General features: G+C 27.9%; 1 protein-coding gene across 1 annotated transcript in view; it reads right to left on the bottom strand.

Annotated features, from left to right (window-relative positions):
- The window catches only part of LOC117174684 (netrin-1-like), a 452,050-nt gene that overhangs the window by 32,752 nt on the left and 400,709 nt on the right, over positions 1–18,589 (bottom strand). Inside the window, exons 3-4 of the mRNA XM_033363983.1 lie at positions 13,003–13,152; positions 10,065–10,157 (exon numbers count right to left, since the gene is read on the bottom strand). Of these exons, the coding sequence (XP_033219874.1) occupies positions 10,065–10,157; positions 13,003–13,152 (243 nt within the window). The remainder of the gene's footprint in view (positions 1–10,064; positions 10,158–13,002; positions 13,153–18,589) is intronic.

Below are 18,589 nucleotides of genomic sequence, written 5' to 3'. Positions count from 1 at the left end.
CATACAAATAATTACTGTTAGACAATTAAAATATCTGCCATGACTTTTGAAACAGTTTTTATTTGTTTAAATTAATGTAAATTAATAAAAAAATTATTTATTTAAAAAAATAATCTTCTTTTCTGAATGAAATATAGTTGGCCATTGTTTGGAGTATTAGATTTTTTAAAAACATTATGTAATTATTCAAACAATTATTATTCATTTTCGAAATTTCTAAAAAATGAGCTAGAAATGTCCACTTTTATGCAAATTGCTATCCTATGCTACTTCTTGTTGAACAATTACATAATTTTGATACATTTCTGCGGATGTTTAACAAATTCTTATTTGTTTAAACAATTTTTATTTTTTCAAGCAGTTTTTTCCGGTACGTTTAAGGGCATGCTCTTCGGTGTCCACGTGACTAAATTAGTCCCCGGTTATGAACTTTTTTTGTTGGTGTTCACTGTGTCCACACGGATTGAGATATCGTGTTTAAACTTTGACAGAAAAAATAAAAAGCACTAAAGAACGTTTGCATACATCAAAATATTGGTAATTTTAAAGAAAGTTTATTTATAAATTGATGGAATAGGATATTACCATTCGAGTTATAGCACTTTGCAGATCATTTTTGGTTTCATGCATTTTAGATTTTTTGATTCGCTCATATTGATTGATTTTTTGGACATTTTTAGCGATTTCTAGCGGAGAAAAAAAGAAACTTTGAACGTCGATAAAGTCGAAATCAAGTGACTTTCATTTTTTTGGTCCTAAAAATAAAAGATAAATTTCAAATTGGAAACATAGCAACACCAGCCATATGCTAAAATTTACTCGTCAGAGTTTTCCAACCAATTTCCATAATTCTTGACGTTGAATCGATCAGCTGATAAGTATTGTTGACAGTGAACCAACCAGCGGGACTCAGCGTCGGACTCGCCTTGTCTTTCGCACCCGGACGAACTTTTACTTTTATTCTTAGAATTGTTTCACCCCATTACAAAAAATCCACAAGAATATATAATCATTAGAAAATTTTTATTATTTTCGATTTTTTTAAATCGAGGCATCTACTTTATCGACGTTAAAAGTTAATTTCCTATTCCTGTAGTATTTTACTAGAAAACTTTCTTCGTAATTATAAACATTGTGATGTATACAAACGTTCCTTAGTGCTTTCTGTATAACTTCCTAAATCCTGAACACGATATCGCAATCCGTGTGGACGTAGTGAGGACCAAAAAAAAATGAAAATCATTTCATTCTCTACACAAAAATTTCATGAACGAACTTAGTCACGTGATCTCGACTTTATCGACGTTCAAAGTTTCTTTTTTTCTCCGCTAGAAATCGCTCAAAATGCTCCAAAAATAATGATAAATTACGTGTGTGCAGATGCTAAATTTTTTATTTGCAACGAATGTGCAAATTTTATTGCTTATATTATTTTTTTTAAGGTTTAGACGATTTAGTCCAAAATTTATGACAGTGCTCAATATACGCGAATAAAAAAATCTGAAATGTATCAAACCAAACATTATCTGCAAAGTGCTATAACTCGAATGGTAATATCCTATTTCATTAATTTATAAATAAACTTTCTTTAAAATTATAAACATATTGATGTATACAAACGTTCTTTAGTGCCTTTTATTTAATCTATCAAATTTTAAACACGATATCTCAATCCATGTGGACACAGTGAACACCAAAAATATACTCATAACCGGGGACTAGTTTGGTCACGTGGTCACCGAAGAGCATGCCCTTAAAAAAACAATATGAAACAGAATACATATTATTATTTCTCTGACTGCATAGTGTATAGAAAGCATATATTAACCATTTGTCAAGTGGACAAACAAATATAATTTGATTCAAGACTTATTTTTGAACAATATTTTTAAAATCGTATTTTCTGAATTAAAGATAGTATCGAATGACTTTAAGAAGTAGAGAATTCTATTTAAAACGTCACGTAATTGTTTATAAAATTTTTATTCGTAAATCATCCACGCTCTATTTGAAGGAAATTTGAAGAAAAAAAATTGTAAAAACAAGGAAATAACGCTTTGAGCAAAATTTACCAGTACTCAAAATCACTCAATATTACGTTTAACTTATAAAATACGATTTAAAATGAGTTTGCAAAGAAAATAATTGTTCAACCTTCATCACTTATACCTGTGAAAAATGACATATTACTTACATGGGGTCAAATTTACCCCATCAGACTTTGAAACGCTGTCGTACTGATTGTATTCATGGTTTCAAATTGAAAAAATTCACAGACACTATTTAATATATAGAAATTAGATTCTAATTTTTTAAAAATAAAAATTATTTTGAGGTGTATAAACATTTGCTCGAAATCGTATTCAAAATTTAGACTGGAGTTGAAGCTGGGGTCATTCTGACCCCAGGTAAGTAATGAGGGTTAAATAAATTCAGTTGGTTCAAAAAATTAAAGAAAAGTTAATATTTTATATCTATACACTACACAGTCAGATAAATAATTCTTTGTGTTCCTTTTTATATTATTTTTTAAAAGTCTTTGAAAGAAAACTGCTTGATCAAATAAAAATGGTTGTGTTCTTTTTTTATAATATTTTTTAAAAGTCTTTGAAAGTAAACTGCTTTATCAAATAAAAATTGTTTAAATAAATTAAATTTTTTTAAAAATTAGAAGAAATGCTTCAAAATTATGTAATTATTCAACAAAAAGTAGCATAGGGTACCAATTACAGAAAAAAAGTGGAGAACTCTGGCTCAATTTTCAGATATTTTGAAAATAAACAATAATTAATTGTTTAAAGAATCACATAATGTTTAAAAAATTCGAAAACTTCAAACAATGGTCAACTATTACAAATCATAAAGAAAATACGATTATTTTTTACATTTTTTGGAAATAAATAATTGTTTAAACAAGTTATATTGATTTAAATAATGAAAATGGTTCAAAAAGTCATGCGAAATACTGAAATTATCTATTAGTAATTATTTGTTTAAATAAAAATGGCAGAAATTGTTGAAAACTACCAATAATACCTAAAAATTGAGTTTTTTCATTCTAGGCTCATATTTCGGGAGCTGTGGTAGCGTTTGGGTGGGTTGAAAATCAACGCTACCTGTATGGTTTTATTTCTTTGACTTTGAATTAAAAAAAAGCGGATTTTCTTATTCCGGAAATGGAACTCTCGAGAAGCGTTTTTCTTGGACCTCCCTAGTGTACCATATAGGTTGGCAAACGTTTTTTGACCCCCATATGCTATTTTTCATTTTTACCTGAAAATCCTGATCAAAATAATTGTACTTTCCGTCATTATTATGCAATTCATGCGACAGACATTTGCACTTAAATTGTGCCAATATGCGTGCTAGTTTTTTCACCTGCAACAACTGTCAATCGGATTAAGTTGGCAAAATAAATTATAGCTGCGATTCGTAATTGCTCATTTCTATTTAAAAACTCAATTGAACAAATAAATATTAACTAAAAGGGTCATCAGTGGCATTTTTAATTTATCTTTTTTTTCACTTATTTTCCTCAGGCAGGGCAGTTTCATGTCCATGGATTATATTAATCAAACTACTTGTATTAATACAAATCTTGGTAAACTACCTTATTTGAGCACCTAATAACAAGTTCTATAGTAAAAATTAGGTTATATCATTGTAAAACAAAGTAAAAAAATATTATGTACCCGAAAAATCGCTTTAACAAAGGTCCACACATGCCTGAATGAAATTTTGGAGTCACGTAGGAAATAAATAATTAACTACATTACAAGTTATGCTTAAGAACCTTAAGGTTAGACGCAAAAAGCACAATTGTTTTCATTGATATTTTAATTTTAGTACAATATACATTATATATGCACGCAAATATAAGAGTCTATTAAAATATTTTTGAGGTTATGTTGATACATAAACAGGCGTCGCTTGACAACTAGGAATACCTTTCTGGGTCCAGCTGAAACGTCGGATTTAAAAATAAATATATTACTATTTATCATCTAAGTTTTTAGTGTAAACATTGATAATTCTCAGCACAATTACAACAAAAATTCTAAAAAAAACCTTGCGTATTTTTATTAATATCCATTGACGTAACTTGCAATAACTTTTATATTTCGTAACAAAAGTTTCTGAATAATAGAAAAAAAATTGGATTAGGGTGGCAGAAAACAATTTATTATAGGATTTCTCAAATCATGATACTTTAAAACTATGGTAATACTTTTTGTGTTGTTTTCCATCGACGTAACATCCATGGAAGTGACCTTACTTTTGGATTGTCAGGGCTGGCTGATAAGAAATAGAACCGTTCCAAAAAATGCTTATGAGTAAAATAAAGAAATTTTTTCCAATAAATAGTGTTGTTTTAATTATAAAAGAGTATTAATAAAAAATAAAAAATTTGATAGTTAGAAATGCAAAAAAGAAGCATTGCATGGGGCGAAACATATATTTTTTTAAATAGAGATATTTAGTTGAATCATAAAAATTAAACAAAACTTATATATTTTTATCGAAATATGTTCTTACGGCTGTTAAAACAAGAATTTGTTTTTTCAAAAATCATTATTATTTGTTATTAAATTGTTGATATTTTCGATAAATCATATTATTATATTTTCAAGGCAAAGGAATTTTATATCTACCTAATTTTTAGTCTTTAAACTTTAACCAAAAATTGATTCATTTTAATTTATAAAAATTAGTTAAAATCTTTTTTATTCAATAAAGTAAATATTTAATCCTCTTTGCATATCTAGTATACATTTTCTATTATATTATTCCTCACTTCCGAAAATTTAATCGCATTATTTTACTTTATTTAGGAATAAATATAGTTACCGTAAAGATAGAAAACGGGTGTGTGGAGACAAGTCTATAAAATAAATTTGTATGGCACAAGCATGATTTCCGTCCTCTAAGGCTTTACGTTTTACACCCTAGGGAGTGAAAAATGACGTCAAGTTTAATAATGAAAATTATAAGTCTATGAGCTCGCATCTTACGATAATTAGACCACCCACCGTAAAACCTGTCGGGAAAATTTGGTTGCAGAAAATTACCGTAAATTACCCAAAATTTCCACAACTTTATAGAAATTTTTTTATTTAATTTTGGGTGATTTATCTTAAGTTACCATAGATTACCTGTAATATCACCATAAATGACCAAAAAATATATACATTGCACGAAATTTATAAAAATGTTTAAAATTGAATTTTGGGTAATTTATGGTAAGTTACCACATTTACCTGTAAAATGAACCTGAATGACCGACAATTTTCCATAAATTTCCGGAAATTTATAGATATTTTTAAATTGAATCTTGGGCAATTTATGGTAACTTGCCATAAATTAGCCTTAAAATTACCGTAAATCATGCTTCCTTTGTTCGAAATCTAATATGGGCTGAAATTATGAGTATATTTCGAAAAATGTCTGAAATCATCCCTTTGTTATGAAAAATATCGTTTGCGCCAAGCGGTAGAGGGACTTTTTCGACGAGTGTATGCTTTCAATACGAGTTGTAGGCGAGCACGTAAAAGCGTCGAAAAAGTCCCTCTTTTCCCCCTAGGTGCATAATATACTACAGTAGCTTGTATACTTTCATAAGTTCCTGTTTTAATGACAATGAACCTGACGCATACTAAAAGAAATTAGTTTAAAAAATCTATTTTTTTAAATTCATTTTTTTTTCAAAAGTGCCCTCTGCCTGGAGAATAACCCATATATAACGATATAAGTTCAATGACTGACGGAGAAAATCGCGTGTGGAGACAGCAATGTGAAGTCGGTGATACCAGTAGGTAAGAAGGATGATATGAGAGGCGTACAAAGGAATGTAATACACGACGTGCAACTACTGCAAATAAGTACATAGGTAGTAGACCTACAAGAGTTTACAAGGTAGGTATTACCTAAGGTTATAAGGGATATGAGCGCACGCTCGATGTTAATACGAGTATAAGCGCGAGCCGACTGCCATGCTATTCCGAGCCGCTTCAGTATGAACGAGCGAGGGTAGTTTTAATTACGCCATTAGGGGAGGCTGACTGCAACCGAGCGGCTAGACGTCTTCCATCCCCGAATCTCTATCGCCCTTCCTTCACCTCTTTGCTAAATTAATATCGCGCTTAAATTCCGTTTCGCCCTCACCTTCCCCGCAGTAGCGTAACGTCTCAGATTGTCTTTGGTTTCAGCGATTCATGAAATTACCGCAAATTCCGGCTTTGATTAAATAGCACGATTTTTACGCGGAAGACCAAGGGTTAACGAAACAACAATTTTGATGGACACAAGCAAATTTCAAATCCAAAATAACTCAAAATACAATGAAACTCTTCTATAGCGCCGATTTTAGGCCTGACGGTGGGTCGGAACTAACTCTTTATAGCCCGCTTCGCTTTTGTTTCTTCGCGCTTGATTGCCCGCCTGAGTGACAACAGCAGACCCCGCGCAGCTCCTGTTACACCTACCTGCCTCGAAGCGTCAATTATCAGAAGGACTATAGAAGGGAGGACTATTAAAGGATTTCACTGTACTTCAAAGGAAATAAAAGAAGGTAAAAAATTCAAAATAATTCAAAGAATTGAAAAGAATCCAAGTAATTCAAAATTCAAAATAAACCCTTCCATAGCCAACACCTCCTTTATCCTACTCACCTTCGTTTATAATAATTTCCCCTAATCCCACTCGCTTACTTTTATTTCCCCTATTTCCCCTATATGATTATTCCTCACTTCCCCTACCTCTCCACCCTTCATTTCCTTTAACTTCCTCTACTTCACCTACCATCATTTATACAAAATGCACTACTTCCCCACCCTTCATTTCTCCTTAATCCCCCTACTTACCCACTCCTTGTTTCCCCTGACTTCTCATTCACGCCTTCCCTCATTTCCCCTCACTTCCACTACTTTCCTACCCCCTCACTTCCTCACCAACAATGTTGCAAAGTACTTTAGGTACTTTTTGAATTGTATGCTGATGACCTATTAGATACCTTTTACTAATTTAGCGACCCGCGAAGTGTTTTGTGTATCTTTGTTTCATTTCTCAGCTTTTTTCAAACGCTTGATTTTTTAATCTAGTGTTCTTTTTTTCTACAAAATAAAACAAAAAATGTGTAATTTTCAACAGAAATAAAAAGTGTTTCATATGACACTAGAAATTGGAGAATTAGGATCTTTTTTAAATGCAAAGTACATATAGTTTACGCAAAAGGGCAAATACTTCAAGAGAATCCAATACAAATTAAAATAATTCAAAAGAAATTAGAAGAATTTAAAATAACTCAACAGAATTCGAAGAATTTGAAGTAATTCAAAGAACTCATGAAAATTCTAAGAATTTAAAAGAATTTTAAGATGTCAAAATAATTCTAAAAATGTTTTAAATTCTAAGACTTCAAAAGAAGTCAAAGAATTCAAAAGAATTTACAGAATTAATAAACCTTTTGAATAATCTAACAGATTTCACCACAAGGCTTCAGGAGAATCCTAAACAATTTTAGGCAATTAAAATTCTTTTAAGAATTGAAAGAATTAAAAAAATTTAATGAGTTCAGAAGAATTCAAATGATTTAAAAAAACTAAATACACTAGAATGCATCAAAGTGACTATACATATCTATTTTATAATCAATATTTTAAAAAAACGATCTAACAAAATTCTAGAAAAAATTAGTCTATTTCAGGAAGCGACAACTTGTGGTTTATTATAGTTAGGACTTTGTTTTTTAGTGGAAATTTTGCCTGCTTAAATGTATCATAACTTCAAAATAATTCAAAAGATTGTGAGAGACTTTAAGCAAATGTAAAAGAATAGAAAAGAATTCATAATAGTTAAAAGATTCAAAAATAGTTCACAAGCATTCTTCAGTGGTTAACCTCGTGCAAGGTGAGCCTCAACCATTTTCAAACTGAATGTTCTTGCATTCGAATACAGAATACCTTTTTTTTAACAATTTTAAAGCATTCTGTTATCAGAACGAAATTAAAGTATCGAGCTCTTTTTTAAATAGGAGAAATTAAATTCTTTGTTTTATATACTTAATCATAGTTGAGGAAGTGTTATCTCGCATTAAAAACTGATGAGTGAAAAAGCATAAAAAAGAATTGGATAAATTGAAAACTGTGTATGTTATTAAAATTATTTTTTACTAGCAAATAAATCTTGTCATTAAGAATATTAGAGGATTTATGCTCTCGAACTTTCTTTATTGCTTATTACTTTTCGACAGATAAAAAAATGTTTGAGGGCAATTTAAAAAATCTAAGACGCCAAAAATGTGATGATTATTCCAGAACAAGTATTTAAGATGTGTAAATAGTATCAAAAATTAAAAAGAAATGGCGTCTAGGTAGTGTCATAAAATTTTTCAATCATTGAAAATTAACTCTAATGAATATATTACATGTTATTCATTATATTATAAATGATCAAAATTCTTTTTGATTTATAGCAGGCTTCAGTCTTTCCACTAAAATTCCAACTGAATTATTAGAACCCGATAAGAAAATCCAACAATTTTTTGTTGAAAATTAATTGTTTTCAGTTGAAAGGCGTAATATTAAATTTTTTGTCAAGCATTTATCTTTTTTAGTCAGTGTATTAATTGGTTCAAACTTGAATTATTTGGTTGAAAATTCAACAATTTCGTTAAAAAGGCATACTTCTTGGTAGAAAATTCAACTATTTTGTTGAAAATGTTGTCTTTTTGTCTTGAAAATTCAACAATTTTATTAGATTTTTTTCTCTCTTGGTTAATTTTTTTTTATTGGCACTTCAACTATTTTCTGAAATATTGATCTTTTTGATTTCAAAATTGATCTCTTTGTAAGGAAATTTAACATTTTAATGTAAGAAATTCAACTGCCTGGTTGAAAATTAAACTGTTTTGTAGAAAATTCTTAGTTTCGGTTCAAAAATTAAAAAATTTGGTAGAAGATTCAACAATTTATTAAAAAATTCATTTATATTGTTGAAAACTTGTAAGTTTATTGAGGATTTTATAGGAAGTACGTCTTTAATATTTAATTCCAATTGTTTTTTATTTTTAATTAAAATAATTTTTTTTTTTAATATAAACTATTGCAGTTTAAGTTAAATATTCTTGTTTTCAGGTTAAAAATTTAGCTCCTTAGTAGAACTACTTTCGTAAAAGCTCATTTCTTTTATTGAGGATTTATTCATTTTTACTTTTGGTTAAACCTAATTTTCTTATCTGAAAATTGAACTGTTTTGTTGAAAATATATATTCTCGGGTTAAAAATGCAACTGTTTTAGAGAAAATTCGTATTTTTGGTGTTGAAAATTCCACAGTTTAGCATAAAATTCATCTAAATAATACAAAATAACTGTCTTATAGAAAATTAATTTTTTTTGCAAGTTAGTACTACTCAATAAAAATGTATCAACTCTAGTTGAATTTAGTTAAAAATGCATTATTTTGTTGAAAATTCTTCTTTTTTGGTATGAAAATAATCTTCTTTGTTTTAAATTAAACTATTTGGTATTTTTTTGAGGATTCAGTTTTTTAAATTAAAAAATTTATCTTCGTTGAAAATTCATCTTTTTTTCTAATTTATCTTTTTGCTTGAAAATTTAACTATTCAGTTATACATTCAGCTACTTTGGTTGAAAGCTCATATTTGTAGCTTGAAAATTCAACATTTCTTATGACATTTTTTTCTTTATTGACTGAATAATCTTCCTTGGTTCAAAATTCGCCTTTCTGATTTAAAAATAGTGTCTCAAGTGTCATTTTCGAAATAATAGCCAAACAGTATCATCGCTGTAAAACAGTGTCAAATAGAGTCAATAGTGTGGTGAGCTGCGGCCTGCCAGAAGATAAAAAAAGTTTTTTTCAATAATGTTGTCAAACCTTTTTGTAAAATTTTGATTTAAAAGATCAACATAAATTTATACAGAGAGGCGTTCATAAATCGATGATAATATTAAAAAATACAATCCTTAAATTTTAATCTTTTCCTTCGATAATAAAATACTGTGTATTTTGAAAATATTTAGGTATCAATTCATAATCTTCCGCTTACCAGCTCTTCCATCATAGCGTTCTTCGTCCTCATCATCGTGATCGCCGTTATCTTCACTTGCCGTGCCTTGGGTCTGCACGACTCTTGGAATTTCTGGAAAATGACAAAAGGGGAAACTCTTTTATTAGCAATGTGAGGCTTTCAATTATTTTTACCCCTTTCTAATCTACTCTATTCGCGAAATGTGAAAAAAATTAAAATGCAAAAAAAGGAACTAACCATTTTTTTCTAAATTTAATTCAGAATTGTAAATATTAGCCGAATCTAATTCAAGCTCAGCATTTCTCTTTACAATTAACCATAAAATACAAATAAAATATTACTCTTGGAATATCAACCCCTTAAGTCAGTTTTATAGAATCCCAAAGAAAACCCCCTTAAGTTAGAAAGTCGCGGTTTTTCCAAGATGTTCCACTTTTTTGTCGAATTTCGAATTAGATTAAAGGAATATTTAATTAGCGGTAACAAAAATAATTATTTAAACAATTTGATGATTGTTAATAATATTCTATTAGAATAATGATACAAAATTGCAGTTTTTTAAAACAATTTATCTCTTTTTGTCCAATTTTCGATTAGGGTGAGGTACATAATTGATTACATTTAAGAAAATAAATTTTTTTAATCATTTATTATTATTGTTAGTAATATTCAATTTGAATAATGCCAGAAAGTTGCTGTTTTTTCTGAAATGTCTAACTATTTGTCTAATTTAATCATGGAGTAGGTTAATAATTCATTCAATTTGGCATAAATAATTATTTAAGCAAATTATTCTTCAGAAATGTTTAATTTCATAAGCATTTTTTACTTGGAAAAGTAATAAACACTGCGAATTAACAAACACAGTTTTTGAAGCAATTGATTATTATTCATAACTATCTCCTCTTAGAGAATATATTCACAAAAAAGAAAGAGATTGTTTAAAAGATGATTCTATCTAATGCTTATTTATTATTTGTTCATAACAAAAAAGGCAAAGCAAAGTTAAAAAAAACATTAAAAAACACTACTTTCCGGCACTTATCTAAGAAAAGGTGGTTGTATAAAATAATAAATAGTTTAAACAACTACTTTCGTTAACATACATAATTAATAACTCAGTTAGTTATAAACAATAATATTTTGTTAAAACAATATTTTTTGCTAAATTGAATTAAAAATACTAATTCACTTACAGTGAAAAGGGGACAAAAAGTGAAAAATTTCAGAAATTATCGCAATTTCTAGTATTACTCAAAGAAAATATTATTACAATAATAGTGCATTTTTTAAAGAATTATGTTTACTAATATTAATAATTACCTCAATCTAATCGAAAATTCTACAAAAAGTGGAAAATTTGTGAAAAAACAATAATTAAAACTCTAATATTTAATTTTTAAAAACTTACTCCCTAGATATTGAAACAGTTCTTCTAAATAAAAAAAATTTTACCAAAAAAAATTGTTCTGTTCCGAGAAAATACAAATATAGTTAGAAGGTTTTTCACTGTGACAAGACGGTTTTACCTTAATAAAAAATTTAATAGTTGATATTTCAAACAAACAAAGATTGATTTCCAACAGCATAGTTAAATTTTTAACCAAAGAGTTGAATTCTTAACAAAAAAGTGGACTTCTGAAACAAATAGTGCATTTTTAACCTAAAAAAATAAATTCTTAAAAATAAGGTTTATTAAGAAATGAAATACAGGAATCTTCAATCAGAAGATTAATTAAAATGAAAAATTGAAAGTGAAATACAAGAATCTTCAAACAAAATTTTGAACTTTTACCTAAAGAAGAAAGTTTGTTAACCAAAAATAAAAAAGTTAAATTTTTAGTCCAACATATTTAGTTACAATTAAAAAAAAAAAATAGTTGAGTTTTTAACCAAAAAGAGATGAATTTTTAACCAAAATTATGAATTTTCCAACCAAATTTCAAACCCAAATTTGCAACTAAAAAAGGCCAATTTTCATCAAAAAATGGAAAAGTTACGTTTTGAGTTAAAAAACTTAATTTTAAACAAACGAAAAATATGAATTTTAAACCAAATAAATTAAATTTCAACCAAAGATATGAATTTTCAACTAAAATGATAAATTTGTAACAAAAATATTTTTAAACGAAAGCAAAAAAGTTTTCGACAATCTAGTTTAACTTTTAATAAAATAGTTGAATTTTCAATTAAAAGATGACTTTTTAACAAAATTGTTAAATTTAAAAGCAAATAATAAAATCTTTAACTAAAATGTAAATATCATGAGGAAGCCACTAAAAAAATGCAAATAGATATACAGGGCAAATAAATTCCTAAAAATAATACTATATGATACAAGGTATATGAAAAGAAGAAAAGTATATGTATGTTCATAACTTAATGATAATAATTTCAAGAAATGTCTCTTCGGACAGCAAGCCAAGAAATTGAATAAAAAGGTTTAAAAAGCGGTTTTTTGTAGAAAATTAGGCTTTTTGATTTTAGGTTATTAGAATTGGTACTTTTGTAATATTTTCAGTAAAAAGGTTACCAATTAGACAAAAATGAACATGTGCAGAAAGAGAATATTTTTTGACAAATTTTATTCAAAGAAATTTAGTAATGAGCATTGTTGAATCGTATTGACTTATAATATCGAAGAGAACCTCCGTTTCTAGCTCTTTGTCCATTCATGCGATAACGAAACAAAATAAACAGTCTAAACGCGATAATCATATTATTCTTAGATTTTCAGAAAACAACAAGCATAATAACCTATACGAGGTCAATCCAGAAAATATCCGACCTACGTGTATTTGATTTTTAGAGAATTTGTTATGCAAATAACCCCATTTTCGATAAAATTGTTGGGTGTCTAGTTCCGTAGTGCAACCAATCAAATGTTTATGTTTATGTTAAGGAAAGATATTTTCTAATCCTTCAATGTCCCCCAAGATTGATGATTGCTACTCACTGATGCAAGGAGCGATGTGCGATCTGCTTTGCTGGTAACCTCTGGCACACCTATTGCATGTCGTGCCAGTTACGCCATCCTTGCATGGGCATTGGCCGGTGCTCTGATTACAGGTCTTTCCTGAAGCCCCGATTGGATGACAATCGCAAGCTGCAACATACGACAAGCAAAACATTGATGTTAGTTCCTTGAAGAGCAGAGAAAACGAGAGATAATGAAAATAAATCAAGAAGTCCCACCAATCAGTGGCCTGGCATTTATCAGGTAAATCAATTGCAACGCTAAGCATGTAGGTATACATGTCTCGACTCTCATGTTAAACTGATAAGAAGTAAGTGATAATTTATGAGTCTTATTCACTTTTATTATTTATCGCTAACAAATTGAATTTCATTTCATTTTAGATGACACTTGTACGTTCAGAAAATAGAAAAATAAGATGGAAAGAGGGCATTTATCTACTGACAATTAAAAAGCCTGAACTATATCAGAATCTAAATTAATTTTAGATACTTTTGGATAAAATAGTGATCTACTGACACGAAAATAATTACGATACATGTGTCCTAAATTATGAAAATGGCCATAGGTTGTCCAGTTTTTTTACGCAATTAAAAATAGTATAGACAGAATGACCGAAAATCATTTTTCAAAATTTCCTGACTTTCCCATAAGTTTTCATTTTCCGTGATTATTAATATTTAAAGATCAAAATTCATTTCTGGAACATTTTTTATATAGAATCTTTTATAAATAGAGTGAAACCATTTTTAATTAAAATGTATTGTTTAAATTTCAATCAAAGCCAAAGAGATAAACCTTCAACCAAAAAAAGAAATTTTAACAAAGTAGTTCAACTTTTACCAAATTAGTTAAATTTTTAGTAAAAAAGATCAATATTAATTAAAATAGTTAGTATTCTAACGAAAGATTAATTTTACATACACATAATAAATATTTAACTAGAATAAATAAATATATAGTTAGAAAATAATTTACAACAAAAAGAATTTTAAACAAAAGAGATGAATTTTTAACAAAAATTACGAATCCTTAACAAAATATGTTGTCTTTTTAGCACAAATTGGTTCAACCTTCAACCAAACAAATAATATAATAGTAGATACGTAGTCGATCCCAAAACAAAAAAGATTAATTTTCAACCGGACAGTTGGATTTTTGACCAAAAAATATGATCTACCCAATAGTTCGATTTTTAACACAAAAAGAAAAGTTTTTAACAAAGCAGTTGAATTTTCAACCAAATAATAACATTTCTAACAAAAAATATAGTAGTTAGGATGAAGCAACTACAAAAAAAAGAAACATGCTTTTAATAATGCTAGTTCAAAAAAAAATAGCGGTGTATTTTTCTGTTCAAATAGATCCCATACAAAAAGTTTTTAATTTTGTAAAATCAAAAAATTTGCAACCCCTCCGTAATGACCAAGAGTGATATCTGTTTATTTTTAAATTATATATTATTTTAACAGTATAACGAAACTTTCCCACATACGCCAAAAACAGACTTCAACAAAAGTTTTGTTAATTCCACTCCAACCTCTCATACATATTATTTTACTATTAACGAAAATACCACGCAGCAGGAACTTATTACATATCTTTAATTTCATTGCCTGATTATCAAATTAAAATATATGCTTGAAATTGAAGTACTTTAATATATAGCTAGTAATAATAAATTAAAGTATTTCAATTTTAATTTTAATTTTACTTGAATTTTTAGTTTTTCTTTAATTTGCATTTTAATCTCAATTGGCTTTCAGTAAACGGTAAATTTTATTTGAATATAAAATTTCATCCCAGCAGTCATGAGAAGACAATTAATAAATTGAGATGTTTATAATTTGAAACTTGCAAACATTTTTTATTTTAAATGTTTATAGTTTAAAATAATGAAACCTTTAACAACTTTGTAAAATAGCTCAATTTTAAATATTTGCAATCTAAGAGCCTTCAATTTTTAATATGTATAATTTAAAATAATGCGTAATTTTGAGTGTTTTTATAGTTCAATTTTGAAGATTTAAAATCTAATACTCTTCAATTTTAAAGATGTTTAGACAAAAATTCTTAAAGTATTATGATTCTAAAAATCAATAGTCAAGATGTCAATTCTAAACCTTGCAATTGGTATAAATTTCGAATAAAAATGATAAAAATATAGAATGGCTAATTGTAAAATTTAAAACCTGCATAAATGTTCGCTGAAACATTTTAAAAATTGAAAACTCTTCAATTTTAAAGATTTAAAATTCAAAGTTTTACAATTTCGAAGAGGTAAAATTCAGGCAAAAATCAATTCAAAGGATTTATTAAAAATGCTTAAATATTGATTATTTTAAATAATAAAAGTCAAGTTTTTAATTCTTAATCTTCCAAATTAAAGAAGTTTTAAATATAAATGGTCGAAATTGCAGAATTTTTAACTGTAAAACTTTAAATTTGCATAGTTGTTCGTTGTAAATTTAAAAAACGAGAATCTCTTTCATTTTATTCATTTAAACTATAAACGTTTTTTAACGTAAAAATAGATGAATTTTAAAATTATAAATTTTTAAAATTTTAACGATTGGCAATTTAAAAGTGTCTAATTTTTAAGATTTGAAATTGAAGATTCATTAATTGGGAATGTTCATAGTTTAGATATTATCCAATTTTTAACGTTTTGTTAGAATATGTAGTTCAATTTTGAAGATTCAAAATTAAAGTAACTGTAGCTGTAATTAGTTCTTTTTTTAGGAAACTACCCTAAACTTTTTTAAATTCAGATCAAAATGGTTGCTATGTCGATCTAAGATGATGAGATCTTGATATTAAATTCAAACTAAAAAACCTCCATTCAATCAAACAAACTTAAAGTGGAAACAGAATTCTATAAGGTATACTGATAAAAATGGGCTAAATGCGTGGTAAAAAAAATCAAGACAAAAGCACGCGGTAAGTGAGTGGAAGCATAGAAGCTTCAGTTTGATAGGAAGACCATTGTGATTTATTATATTGAATTATATTTAAATTGTGGATAAGAGAAATTTGACGTAACATTTCATGCTCCTTATCTTCTAAAAGTATTACGTATATATAAAAAATGCGTGTATAATAATGGGAATGGCCGATAAATTGTTCGCTACAAGTAGGCTGGCCGGCAATAAGGTCCTAGCCGCAATAACTTTATGAACTATATTATAATAACTTAATTATAGTTAATTTTTTAAATTTGTATTACTAAAAAAATGCTCCATAATGCTCATCTTCCTCACCCTCCTCCTCCACCTCCTACTCAACATCCTCATCCTGCTCCTAAAAGCGTTACCCCAGTATCTGGACGACCCCTTACAATAAATTTGGCGGCGCGAATCAATATCTAAAAAATGTGTATATGATAATAGAAATAGCCGATAAATTGTTGGCGACAAGTCGGTATTCTGACACTAATATTCCAAGCGCTGTAACTTAGAGCATTTCTGGCGTGCTTGGGAAGCATGGCCAGATTACCGCAACTAAAGTTTATACCAATAAAATAAGTAGCACATGTCAAGCCATATTATTAGAATGGGTGCAGGACACCACGATAAAATTCTTCCTATCGTAATTGTACTGTATACGAGCATAGTGGATTGGTTATTCATGACTATTTTGCACCTTTCGAACCTTTTGCACTTTTTGCACCCCAGGACAGTTTCGAAGCAATCGTAAGCTTTGGCGTGCCTTCCGGGACACATAAAATAAAATCTTATTGCTGTTTGAGACTTGATTTTCGAGAAAGTCGATGGGCGAGCATTTTGCTTCGAGAAGCACTAATTTGCATCTGCCTCGAGGTACCGTATCGTGCCAACGATATTGGAAAAGCCTCTCTCGATCACTTGGGCCGGCCAAGTCGTTTTGGCGCAAGAAATTCTCACTCGGGTTAATATCAAGACATTTGGCAATAAAAGAATCGTCAAAATTTGTGCTTTTCTTGATAGTTGATATTTCTATCAAAAAATATTTCTATTTTAATTAAAAATAGTTGAATTCTCAACCAAAATGAAATATTTTTATCAAAAATCATGCCTTTTTCAATCAAAAATATCAACTTTTAACTAAGAATATTTTCAACAAAATAGTTAGGATTTTTTATTAAAAAGTTTAACTAAAATAATAAATCTTTAACCAAAAAAAATGATTTTTTAACAAAATAATTCACTTTTTAACCAAGAAATTCAATTCTCAATGAAAAAGTATAAACTTTCAATGATAAATTATAACTTTTCAGCAAAATAATTTATTGAAATTTTTAACAAAATAGTCGTATTGCAAACCAAAACAGATGGATTGGCAACCACAAATATTAGTTTTCTGCCAACAAGGAAGAATTTTTAACAAAAAAGATCATATTCAAATCAAATTGCTGAATTTTCAAAACCAAAAAAACGAATTTAAAAAAAAAAATTTTTAAAAAAATTAATTTTCATCCCACAAAAAAGAAAAATTTTCAACAAAAAAGTTAATTTGCAACCCAAAAGTTAATTTAAAGAAAAATTCAACAAGAAACGTTAATTTTTACCGCACAATATATTAGTTAATATTTTAGCTAAAAAACGATGTTACTTTAAACCACAGACAGCTAAATTTATGCAAAAAAAAAACAACAATTTTGATCAAAATAGTTGAATTGTCAACCAACACAGATTAATCTTCAGTTGAAAAAATTAAATTTCGGCCAGAAAGACGAATTTTCCACAAAATATAGTTTTTAACTAAAATATTTAATCTTTAAACAAACAATTAAATTTTTAATAAAGTAATTCAAATTTTAAACAAGCAGTTTAATTTTCAACCAAAGAGATGAATTTTCAACGATAAATGTATTAGTTTGTATTTAAACTAAAAAAGATTTTACTTTTGAATAATCAACAGTTTAGTGCATCCAAGAAAGCAGAATTCTCAATAAAGTAGTTGACTCTTGAAACAAGTTGTTGAATTTTCTAGTTAAAAAGACGAACTTTAAGCCTCTTGATTTTTTTTATTCGCTCTTTTGAATTATACACTGTAAATTTATCTAATTTTTATCCATTTTTACTGAAACCAATGGTATATTTAAACATAACTTGAATTGTTTTTAAGTTTTTCGAATTTATGCTGAATTCATACAAATTCATCTGAAATTCTTATTAATTTTATTTAATTCTTTTGAAATGTCTTAAATTTAAGAGAAGAAAAATAGTTATTTTTGGTTGCAAATGAATAAGTAATGAGAATGAAAAATTAACCAGGGGAAAATCAGGAAAAATTGAGAGAATTTTGAAAATGAAGTTTTCCGGCCACTCTGTTAAATTAATATTTTCGAAAAACATAATGATGTAAGTGTTAATAAAAATACGCTTTTGCATGAACAAAAATAACCATAATATTTTTAAAAGCATAAATGTATAATAATATAATCATAAAATTGATACATAAGGGACATTTTGGTGCACATTCACGAATATTGGAAATTGGAAGGCAACAGCATATGCTATTTTCAATTTCGTTGACTGAAAGCATTGAATATAAAGTGAATATATCTCATAAATATGTCTCGCTT

The sequence above is a fragment of the Belonocnema kinseyi genome, chromosome 6 (assembly GCF_010883055.1).
Source record: "Belonocnema kinseyi isolate 2016_QV_RU_SX_M_011 chromosome 6, B_treatae_v1, whole genome shotgun sequence".
NCBI lineage: Eukaryota > Metazoa > Arthropoda > Insecta > Hymenoptera > Cynipidae > Belonocnema > Belonocnema kinseyi.
This window is presented reverse-complemented; position numbering and strand designations above follow the sequence as displayed.